General features: G+C 39.9%; 1 protein-coding gene across 1 annotated transcript in view; it reads left to right on the top strand.

Moving 5' to 3' along the window:
- Positions 1–885: 885 nt before the first annotated feature.
- The window catches only part of atrnl1b (attractin-like 1b), a 126,874-nt gene continuing 115,164 nt past the window's right edge, over positions 886–12,595 (top strand). Inside the window, exon 1 of the mRNA XM_034708010.1 lies at positions 886–1,989. Coding sequence (XP_034563901.1) covers positions 1,739–1,989 — 251 coding nt within the window. The 5' untranslated portion in view covers positions 886–1,738. The remainder of the gene's footprint in view (positions 1,990–12,595) is intronic.

Here is a 12,595-nt window from a genome sequence, read left to right as displayed (position 1 = left end):
AACCCTCCTTCAGCACGCATGCGCAGCTTGTGTTCAGTTTTCTCCAACCTGAGGAACTGTAGTGTCGCTGCGCTCGGAAATCCGCTTGCTACCAGTCCTTGTCATGTTATGAGACCAACAGAGGAGCTTTTTCTCACTGGAATATGAGGAGATGTATGTTTGCATGTATGTTAATGTATAGGTATAAACAAAAAATAGGGAGTATGGACAATCTTTAAAAAAAAGATGAATATTGGATATGTTTGTATATAAAAGGGAAGCTTACTTGATTATTAATTACTAATTAAGTACGGAGAAGGGGTCTGAGATTAAAGTCAGAATTCTGACTTTTTTCTCAGAATTCTGAAATTAAAGTCAGAATTCTGACTTGATTCTCAGAATTCTGACTTTTTTCTCAGAATTCTGAAATTAAAATCAGAATTCTGAAATTAAAATCAGAATTCTGAAATTAAAATCAGAATTCTGACTTGATTCTCAGAATTCTGACTTTAATCTCAGAATTCTGACTTTTTTCTCAGAATTCTGAAATTAAAGTCAGAATTCTGACTTGATTCTCAGAATTCTGTTTTTTTTCTCAGAATTCTGAAATTAAAATCAGAATTCTGACTTGATTCTCAGAATCCTGACTTTAATCTCAGAATTCTGACATTAATCTCTGAATTCTGACTTTAATCTCAGAATTTTGACTTTAATCTCTGAATTCTGACTTTAATCTCAGAATAATAATTTAAAAAACATTTTTTGACCTTAATTTTTTTTTAGTGGCCCTAATCCTTTTCCATACAGATCAAATCAAATGCCGCATTAAATAGTCTGGTGTGGTTCATTGTGACACTGTACCTTTAAATGAAACCCTCCTCCAGCACGCATGCGCAGCTTGTGTTTAGTTTTCTCCAACCTGAGGAACTGTAGTGTCGCTGCGCTCGGAAATCCGCTTGCTACCAGTCCTTGTCATGTTATGAGACCAACAGAGGAGCTTTTTCTCACTGGAATACGAGGAGACACCGCCATACAGTGCTGTGGGCGAACTCTACACCCAAGGCTCCTTGAATTTCTCCCGGAATTGACCAGTAGGATCAACAAAAGTGTTTGCTCAATGCCCCCCAGTCGGCAGGAGTAGCCCTCCAGTTCCCACATCACCCACCACATCCATGTTGACTGCGGCAGCCCTCGCACTGGGTCCAGGGCTACAAACACCACTACCCCTTTGTTCCTCCGTGGGCACACTCCGGCTACAGTGTCGCAGTTTATGGAAGTACCATTGCATGTTATAATGATACATCCCTGTGTGTGTGGAGGATTGTTTACGCGTTAAAATGGCTGCTGAAATGGCATTTGAAAGAGAGTGGTCTTGAATCAATGCAGTAACGTTACCTAGCAGAGGCCAAACTCAACATAAGCTACACTAGCTAGCAAATCATGTTATAGATAGTTACAGTATTCAATTAGTTAGCTGCTTAAATAGCTTTAATGTTAAGCTGTTGGGTGAAGGGAAATCCTCCTACGAGATCTATGCATGCGGTTAAACAAACAGCCTTCAGAAAACACCTAGCTAACATTGCTTCTACCTAACCGTGGTGTCCAAAGCTTTATAAGCCTTTATTTGAGTATGCATTGCACTCAACGAATATGCAGGACTTCTTTCTTATAACAGACACAGCCTGAGTAGTCGAGGTTTTCTCTCAGACCTTAAGGCCCCCGGTGTTTTACTCGGCTTGGTCGACCTGGAGCAGAAAAAATGGATCCTGGGGGGAGATGTAAGACGAAACTCTTTCTTTTTGGACCCAGACAAGCCACCCACAGCGATCTACGGGGCATCAACAGATACCTGGTGGTCTATGTTTTGTTTTACTTTGTGATGTTCACTCATGCATCACCGGCGAAACCGTGCGACAAGAACTGTCTCTCTGGGAAGTGTGTCAACGGATCCTGCATCTGTGACCGAGGATGGGTGGGAGACCAGTGTCAGCACTGCCAGGGGAGGTTCAAGTAAGTGGACAGGCATCACATCTTGAGTATGTCATGTCAGACTGCTCTTAATGTCACTGTTTTCTGTTTAGAGTCTCTTTTAAGAGATGTCTGAAGACTCAACTGTGCAGGGAACACTTAGGCACTTAACCTGGCCCTCTTTTTCCTCAGGGGTAGAATGAATCAGAAGGTCTAAAACCCAGCTCTTATTCAATATTTAGCCCTGAATATTGAATGCGGTTGAATGTTGAGCGATATTGTTGACTTGAATTATTTGTTGTGGTTAGCTGTGGCTTCATTATCTTTTAAAAAACCCTGGCACTTCTTCTGGCAATAGATGGCAGAACCTGTGGCCTATCAACTTGGGTTGATAGGTTTTTCCCTCCAGTCTAAATTCTTGCTTGTGTTATACGTCGCTTTGGACAAAGGGGTCTGCTAAATAAAATTGTAGAATTGTAGATATGTCTCTTTTAAAAAAAAATTTAAACCATGTTTTTATTAAGATTTTCAGAATGTTTTACAGAGTGAAAAGAATAAAGTCAGACAGAAACAAATCAAAACAAACAAACAATAAAAAAACAAAACAGGGCTTACAGTCAAGCGGCAACCTCTGGTCTAAAAATATGAGTCCAATGGGGAAGTGCTAAAAACTGCAGTTCATTGACAATCCGCTTGAGGCTGGCGCCGGAAGTACTGGAAGCCACATACACACCAATTCAAAAAAGCCGATCTTTACAGCAGAAATAAACATGTTTACAGCCTGGTACAAAAGACGAGTGTAGTCTGGATAGCTCATTTCTTGATCGGCACCATAGACTGTATAAAATATGGACGTAGTATCCGTGACATCACCCATCTGTTCCTGAGCGCTGTTTTGAGGCTAATCAACGGCGAAAGCCATATTGAAAATTCGGAATTTAACCAGGCAGAGTGTGACGTAAAGAGGCGGAGTTTGAGCCTCCTAGCCAACAGCTATGTGTTCCCCTCCGGGAGTCAAGTCAGTCATGTCCTTATTTGGGCAAGAACTCGTAATCTTAATATCTTCTGAACCGTTGCGTCAGAAACCCCCCCCCCCCCCCCCCCCCTCGTATAGTGATGTGCCGATAGAGAAATTAGCTACGTAGAGCCAAGCCGTTTTTTGAACCAGGCTGCAAACATGTTTATTAATGCTGCAAAGATCGTCTGTTTTGAATTGGTGTGTATGTGGTTTCCGGTGTTTCTGCAGCCAGCCTCAAGCGGATCCTCGATGAACTGTAGTTTAACACTTCCGCATGGGCTTCATATTTTGAGACCGGAGGTTGCCGCTTGATCGGCACACACTGTAGGGGGGTGAATTATTTTCTAACGCGGCAATTTCGAAGATATTACGAGTCTTCCAATGAGAGGCACAGCTGACTTGATTGACAGGTGGGAACACTGTAGCTGCTGGCCAGGAGGCTCAAAGCCCGCCTCTTTACGTCACAATCACTCGACAGCAGCAATATGGCTGCCGTCGACGATTGGCCTCAAAACAGCGCTTCAGAAACAGATAGGTGACGTCACGGATACTACGTCCATATTTTATACAGTCTATGGTTACAGTGCAGGACATTATGCTCCATGGCATCTCTAGCACAATATTTCTTTAGACAAATATTTAAAGAGAGGTAAGCGGTGAGCAATAAAATCAGTCACTGTCCGGGAACTCTGTCCAATCAGGCAAGATAATCAGAAAAAGGCTGCCAGATGTTGAAAAATTTGGTAAGATTGCCCATCATGCCATACTGGATTTTCTCCATGTGCAATACACAGGTGAGGTCAGATAGCCAGGTCTTCAACTGGGGCACAGTGTTAGACTTCAAGAGATTTAATATCACTTTCATACCATACATGATAGTGCTCTGCACAGAGAGACTTTGATTATATAAAGATGGAGAATACCCAAATAATGCTATCTCAGGGTCCGGTTTAAACACACAGCCATACATTCCAGAAAACCAGTTGAATATCTCCCACCAAAACGTTATACAGCCTTTGACTTACAGCGATCACACAGACAAGAGATTTTGGGAAAAATCAGATATGTCTCTCCACATGAATTCGGTTCATCCTGTACCTGCTGCTTCATATATCTTCAACATCAGAGCCAGCAGAAACCAAAAGCAATCAACAAAGTGACATGAGGGGACCCAGATTTGAATGGCAACAAATGGCTTACATGAGGATCATTTTTTTTGAAAGCTGAAAGCTGTATTTATAATTGAGGAAGCAGCCTGAACAGACCTGTTGAGCCCAGATAATAACGGCCTTATTTCCTTGGATATGTAATATGTGACCTGAATATCCCCGGAAACCCTTTGCTTAAAAACGATTGAATGGAAAACCACCGGAACATACAGCTTTGGTGCTAGAAAATCCAAGTTAGATATATTTAGTGTTGTATACAGAGCTTGACCTATATATTGGTCAGTTGATATTATCACGCCAATTTCGTCTGTACAAATATAATGGCAAAATGGCTTAAACCAGGGGTGTCCAAAGTACGGCCCGGGGGCCAATTGCGGCCCAAGGTCCATTTATTTATGGCCCCAAGCTTCCATCTTAAATTGTGTTATTATAGCACAGAAATTATTCACATTCTGCATCATCTGTACATTTGCAGTTTCTTTCAAGCGCACAAACAAAACTAAAGTCAATCCAGAAACGTCTCAAAAAGCTTCACATGGACTACTTTTATAAATTCAATGCTCTGGATGTTCTGCAGGAATATAATAAGGAGGAAACACAAGAACTCTTAAAGTTGACAGGTTTTTCAAATTAATGTTTTTATCATGATGTGAAAATGTTCTTGATGAACAATAAAAGTTCAGAAGACACAAAAGAGGACACAAGAGAAGATCAAACTTAGGAAATTGTGCAGAAAAGGCAAAATTTGATGCATAAAAAATAGTTCAGAATGCAGGACAAGAATTATTTAGCTCTTCAATTGTTGTCTGCTGGTCAGAAAAGTCTTGAAAACAACATGAAATAGAAGTGTGATGAAATCCAGATCGTGATCCTGCCATAGGAAAAATGAGACAATATTTTTCCCACATTGCCCGACCCAAAAGAAAAACCTCTTCCTCCAGAGGAAGATAAAGTTTGCTAATGTTTACGTTGCTACAAGAACTGAGGACTTCCTAGTTACTGATTTATTGAGAAAAAAAATGTAAAATAATTGTTGTTAAATGGAGATTTCACATATAACTTTTATGATTCCTAAGTCTCAGTAGGAGCCACTGGCCCTGAAGTATTCAGACAACATCAAATGTGGCCCTCTTTGAAAAAAGTTTGGACACCACTGGCTTAAACAATCCTAAATGCTCTGCTAATGCGCCCACCAAAGCTGTATTTTTGGTTGAGGAAGCAGCCTGAACTGACCTGTTGAGCCCCTTATATTAATGGCTCTAGTTCTTCAGATATGTAACATGTGACACATGTACATGAAATGGCTTGGATCAAAAAGCACCAGAATATACAGATTTGGCAACAGGAAACCCAAATTTTATAAATATGTGTATTTATGCTTTTTGGGTGCAATATTCATAGCCTTACCTATTTCTCACCCTATTGAAATTGTTGGTCCGATATTGGCTTATCAAAAATGTATTGGTAACAGTTGATTACTGGTCCTGTTTGTTTTCCGATAGCCCCATGTAAAGGAAAGTGTTCCCTGATTTGATAGTTGAGGATGCTCTCAGCACTGTAGGCAGAATATGAAGCAGTAATTCAAAGCTGTGCAGTCTGTGGTTGGATCTTTGTTATAATGCTAAGGAAGCAGTAATGTAAGTGCCATTTGCCGAGTCAAACTAGTATGAAATACTTGCAAGAAGATGCACAGATATCGGCCAGTATTCGCCCTTTCTTTCTGCAGACATTGGCCCACAGAGAAGTAATGTGCCAATTTTAATCTGTGTCTTATCGCATCTTCTCTTTATCTTTATGGGATCAATTTCATGCTTGCAAGCTTTTACAGCTAGCTGCTGATTCAGAGAGGATGTTTTTCAACTGGCAGAGGAAACCACCTGTTGAAAAGATAATAAAGTGTCAGCAGTGCAGGAGTCGCTGTGAAAGATCAGAGACATGCAGTATGTTGGGCATGTTCCTGTGATATTTGAAGAGGGACTGAAAAGAAGAGACTTGTAGCAGCAGTTTAAATATATTAAATCCAACAGGCATAAAAAATTACAATGAAGTAATGCAAGAAACATCAGCAAAATTAATATTTTACACGTCAGTTTCTGTGTCTGCTCTGATTTTCACTATCAGTTAACCTCTCCTGAAGTATCTTTTTTCAGTCCAGTAAAAAAAACAAAAACTTTATTGGCCAAAATATCAGTAATCCATAGGGTTGCAAAATTCTGGGAAATTTCAAAGTTTGAACCTTTCCTTGGGAATTAACGGGTATTTATAAGAATAAACAGGAATAAACCAGGAATTTACTAAATTGAAGGTTGGCTCTTAAAGCTGACATATCATGCAAAATGGACTTTTTAATGGTTCTCTACCTGAAATATGTTTCCCTGGCATGTCTACAAACCCCCCGAGAATGAAAAAAATCCATTCTGCCCCTGTTCTGATTTCTCCACCTTTCTGTAAATGTGTGTGAAACGAGCTGTTTCAGACTTCCGTGTTTTTGTTACGTAACAACAATATCCGGTCTGTCACGGAGTCAGAGCTCGGGGCTTGTTCAGCCCATAGACTGTATTAAATAATACTGAATCCCCCCTCCGTTTTTCATTACCTGCACAAATGTGTGCTAACAAGGAGCTTAGGAGGGAGGCATGCTAGTTGTAGGCTGTCTTAATAAACACAAAGGTCGGTTTTACTCCCCACGTCTGCAGATTTGAAGATCTAGTGGATGATTTTTATTTATCATGGATAAGTGCTAGCGCTAGTTATCATAGCTACATAGCTACATGTCGTAGCTGTAGCTGTGTACCAAGACACACGTGGACATACTGACAAATAAAACAACAAGTAACACAGAATCTGTGACCAATCCTTCAGAAAAGGTCCCGCTGCCTTTCTGGCAGAGGTCGGTTTTACTCCCCACGTCTGCAGATTTGAAGATCTAGTGGATGATCTTTATTTGTCATGGATAAGTGCTAGAGCTAATTAGCATAGCTACATGTTCATAGCTGTAGCTGTGTACCAAGATACACGTTGACATACTGACAAATAAAACAAGAAACACTAAATATGTGACCAATCGTTCAGAAAGATCCTGCTGCCTTTCTGGTAGAGGTCGGTTTTACTCCCCACGTCTGCAGATTTGAAGATCTAGTGGATGATTTTTATTTATCATGGATAAGTGCTAGCGCTAGTTAGCATAGCCACATAGCTACATGCTCGTAGCTGTGTACCAAGACACACGTCGACATACTGATAAATAAAACAACAAGAAACACTAAATCTGTGACCAATCCTTCAGAAAGGTCCTGCTACAGGCGCCTCTCCATCAGGATCAGATTCTGGATCAGATTCAGAGGGTTGAAGTAACGCGATCTCTGAGCAGCCGTGTATATTCAGCCAACATCTAAACATTAGATCAACGTGCTGGAGAGCCGAGGCACATCCACTTCCTGAGGGGGCGTGGTCAGAGAGAAAACAGAGTGTTCTGAGGAGGACTGAAGAAGAGGGGTTTTCAGGCATGCCAAAATCAGATTTCAAAGTGTTTTTTTGAGCATAAACTTTAAAGACATGTTTTGGGGACCTCTTAGACCAATATATATTGATGAAAAAAGCGTGATATGTCACCTTTAATAGGGAACTTAAATATAGTTGGGGAAAATATATTTGAGCAAAATCCTGACTAAAACAACCAGATTTCATGCAAGAACAGTTGAATATCTATGCCAGTGGTGTCCAAACTTTTTTTCAAAGAGGGCCACATTTGATGTTGTCAGAATACATCATGGCCAGTGGCTCCTACTGAGATTTTGGAATCATAAAAGTTATATATGAAATATCTATTTAATAACAATTATTTTACTTTTTACCTCAATAAATCAGTAACTAGGAAGTCCTCAGTTCTCCACAAGCCATGTAAACATTAGCTAACTTTATCTTCTTCGGGAGGAAAATGTTTTTCATTCGGGTCGGGCAATGTGGGAAAAAAATATTGTCTCATTATTTTCCTATGGCAGGATCACGATCTGGATTTCATCACACTTCTTTTTCATGTTGTTTTTAAGACTTTTCTGACCAGCAGACAACATTTTATAACAAAATAATTATTTTCCTGTGTTCTAAACAATTTTTATACACCAAATTTAGCCTTTTCTGGAAAATGTCCTAATTTTGATCTTGTCTTGTGTCCTCTTTTGTGTCTTCTGAACTTTTATTGACATTCTCACATCATGATAAAAACATTAATTTGAAAACCTGTCAACTTTAAGAGTTCTTGTGTTTCTTCTTTACTACTGTCTTGCAGAATTCCCAGAGCTTTGGCTTTATAATAGTCCATATGAAGCTTTTTGAGACGTTTCTGGATGGACTTTAGTTTTGTGTGTGCGCTTGAAAGACACTGCAAATGTACAGATGATACAGAATGTGATTAATTTCTGTGCTATAAATAACACAATTTAAGATGGAAGCTTGGGGCCATAGATAAATGGACCTTGGGCCGCGATTGGCCCCCGGGCCGCACTTTGGACACCCCTGATCTATGCTATTCCTCAATCACATGCACATAGCACACTGCTTACTGCAGGGCTATTTAGACCACGCCCCTTACATGCACTTTTCATTTAACATTTTGAATGTGACTTTGTTGGGATTGCACTTCTGTTCATTTTTGAATTGGTTGGGTCGGGCGGATGAGTAATATTTAACTCAACATTAATATTTCGTTCTTCAATCAAAGAATTGATTGTTCAATAAAATATTTAACACTTGATAAAGTTAAACTAACAAATAAATCTGTTTTAATTGTATTATTTTGAATGGATGTCTGCTTATAACAAAACAAATATTTATGCTTGGATATGATACCTTTCCATTAAATTCCCAGTTAATTCCCATAATTTCTAATTTGGAATATTTCCTAAATTCCCCAGCTTTCCACACCTTTGCAACCCTAGTAATCCATGACACCTGGTCCTTCAAAATCGGCATTACTCGCACTCTCAGAAAAACAATATCTGTTATGCTTTGTCATAATATTTTTACTTTATTCCTGATAAATGAAGCAGCTATTTCCCTGTGTACTCATTCACATTTTTCACTTTCTTTTTTATTGATTTTTAGGCAGAGACTAATTTTGAATAACAAGACACACATAAAGGATGTGATGAATGATAGAAGTGTGCTGACAATAATTGAGGTGATGAAATGTACCGCACCAATATAAGAGTCATACACAGAACATTCAAAGTCAGAACAGCCATTTATTTTTAAATGTAAGCAGCTGAAAATATGAAATTAAAGCTGCAGATTAGATGTTAGTTGATGCACTTGTTGATGGATTATTCAACAATTTGCTTGGTTACTTGGTAAAATGCTCTCATTCATCCTCCCAGCAGCCCAGTCTCTATTTATGCTCTCTACATGATTTAGTTCCATGTCTCTATTGTCTCCACTGCATAATAAAGCAAAGTGATTGGGACTGCAGGGTGTCAGTGAGACAGGAAACGACTGAGCGCAATTATCTTTTACAATCCAGTCTGCACATGTGCGCATTGACCGGATGACTTTGACGTGCACTGTTTGTTTCAAATCTTTCAAATAACAACTTCTTTCTGCTGCCGCCACCGAAGAATGGTACCCGCAGATAAATGTCAAACCGCCTGGTAATTAGAATTTTTATCGTGACGGGAGCATCTAATGGCCTTTCAGTACACCTGAGGGGCTCTCTGTGGTGCAGAAACGCTTTGATTGCAGTGATTACTATTACTCCTGATGTGTCTGTGGTTAGGTATCGGTTGTCATCGGGTGGGTTTAATTCCAAACGACTGAAATCAGAGAGTTTGACTCAGTATAATGACAGCATCGCCAAGCAGTATTAACATGTTGTGGCTTTTCCCTCATGACAAGTGTGAAAGTCTAAACCAGCATCACATATTCATTTCCAGTGTATGATATGTTATAGTGTGTTGCACTGGATCGTATTCCTCCATAGAGCAGCATGAAGAATTCATCATCCTTGGATGTCATTGTGATGCTAGCTCTTCTCTGGCTGCAAGCTGCTTTTGTGTTTTGTTGATCAAGCAGCAACATGTAACTTTAACAGCTGTCACTCACTACGCTTGAAAGTTGAAATATTATGATAAATCAGGGCTGGACATCTTCAGTGCCATTTTACTATCAGCACCTGCAATAAAAAAAATGCAAAAGCCTGAAGTTATTGCAATGAATGAGGATGATTATTTTATGTGAATTGGCAATGTTATTTCACTCAGCATGTGTATATTTTACCTGATGGTTTGAGACCTGGGTATAATGGCTGTGCATCCACACCATTAGGATGCAGTCACATGAAGCTCAAGCTAGCTATCAGCTACTTTCTCAGTAACTGTTGCCAAATTTTTTTTTTCCTCAAGATTTGTTTTTAGCAGCGCCTCTCTGTCTGCTGTCACTACCAAGCGTGCCGGATACGGCCCTGGTGGTGAGGCTTTCAGCAGTGTGACTGCCCCCTGGTGGCTGGCTGCAGTATAGGTCAAAAAATCCATCTCCCCCATTCATTTTAATGGGGGAGCAGTCAAACTTTAAAAAATAAATACACGTCGTACGAATGTTTCTCACATCCGTATGCTGTAGTGATATGTAGTTAGTATTTGACTGTTTTGTGTCCAAGGCCTCTTTTTTTCTGAAAAGTTTATTTTTCGTTAGTTATTAGAGTTTAAAAACAGGGTTTTACTTCTGGGTTTCCTTTGATTCACAGCCGCCGTGCAATGAAACTTCTAAGGGCACACAGCGTCTTGTGACGTTACGCTGTAGGGCGGAGCTTATTACAAAGGCTTCACAGGCGCTGGCTGCACAATGGCTGCGCCCAGGAGAGGGATTTTTTGGCTTCAGAACTGTACAACGGGAAGAGGTGGAGCAACGCTGTCCATTTTTATTTACAGTCTATGGTCACTACTCTGTGTCCAGCATTGTCCCACCCACAGCACGGGTAACAGCAAATCAGCCAATGAGAAACTGCAGGGAGAAATTGAACGCAAGCTAGGATACTGTTTCTGCAGACGGTGTCATTTCTGCCACGTTATTAAGCACATTTTGAAAGATTCCAACCTGAGCACTTACTTCTGTTTAGGTCTATGCTCTACTTGGATTTTTTCCAGCATTTTAATTTGCCACCAGAAAGTCTGTTTGTTTTTGCATTATTGCGGACACAGCACAGACGTGCTCCTCCGCCTGCAGCACACTAATCAGCTGTTCAGGCCTGCAGCTTCAAAGTGACAAATCTACAACTAAACTTAATACTGAGTGATTCTGACCACGCCGGTGTCAGGCCTCCTTGACTACTAACAATCGGTATCAGTATCGGCCCTGAGAAAACCATATCGCTCTATCACTAGTTTTAAACAGTTCTAGAAACATTTGAATTCTAATTTTAAACAGAGATAAAGAAAAAAAGGAAGAGAAAATAATAATATATACAGTGTATATACACACACATTAATGGAACTGTTTTAATTTACTTCTGGTGAAGGTGTCAATAAAGGTGCATGAGTAAAATGTCATATATAAAGGTGAACATAAAAAAATTGATAAAGTAGAGGTTAATTATTCAGATTGGTCAGAACCTCTTTTTATCAACTTTGATTATTACCGGCTTTCTTACTGATCTTCTCTCTATGTAAGATGCTTGATTCTGATTGGTCAAAACCCCTTGACAACGGTTAGTAACTTTCACCAACGTGAGCAACTCCAGAAGCAGGTGGCATTCGAATCGGGGTCTTGTCTCATTCTATTTCCCATAACCACCTGCTCACCCTATATTATCCCTTACACAGCTGAGGTGAGCCTAGAGACAACCTGATGACACACGTCACAACAAATCACTTCACAGAAAGAAGGAGTAGGCTGTTTATGATTTCTCCTCTTCCTGTTGACAATCTGTCAAAAACTGCTCTATCCTGATAGCAGACAACACGGAGGAGCTTTTGAATATCACTCTGGATGTATTTGGAGAGCATTTACTTTGGAGTGGTGGTTTCTGGCTGATCAGTCAACAGCAGAGAAAAGAAGAAGTGCAGAAATGAACTTGAAAGCAGGAAACAACAAGGGAGCAAACACAAAGCAACCACAAACCACAACCTGGTGTGGGCTTTGGCAGAGTCAGAGGACTAGCTGAATGAAGAAAATGCAAACAGAAAAGTTACTGGAAGAAGATCTTATACAGGTGCTGCTGTAATATTCTGTATCTCTTTAGAATGTCAGCAGAAAAACACTTCAGTTGTGACTCGATCCTGAATAAAAGTTCATTTATGCTTGAAGGTATCAAAACAAAGACCTTGTAATGTTAAGAAAAATGTCTCAAGGTGCATCGTAATCTTTCCATTGCATCTTTATGAGATCATAACCCAAGTTGAGTCCATTATCCTCTGAATTCAAAGTAATCTTGTTCCATTTTGAGAATCCAAACGGTTAGTTTCAGACAGCA

This window comes from Notolabrus celidotus, chromosome 18 (assembly GCF_009762535.1).
Source record: "Notolabrus celidotus isolate fNotCel1 chromosome 18, fNotCel1.pri, whole genome shotgun sequence".
Taxonomy (NCBI): domain Eukaryota; kingdom Metazoa; phylum Chordata; class Actinopteri; order Labriformes; family Labridae; genus Notolabrus; species Notolabrus celidotus.
The sequence above is the reverse complement of the archived record's forward strand: the minus strand, read 5'-3'. Positions and strand labels throughout refer to the sequence as shown.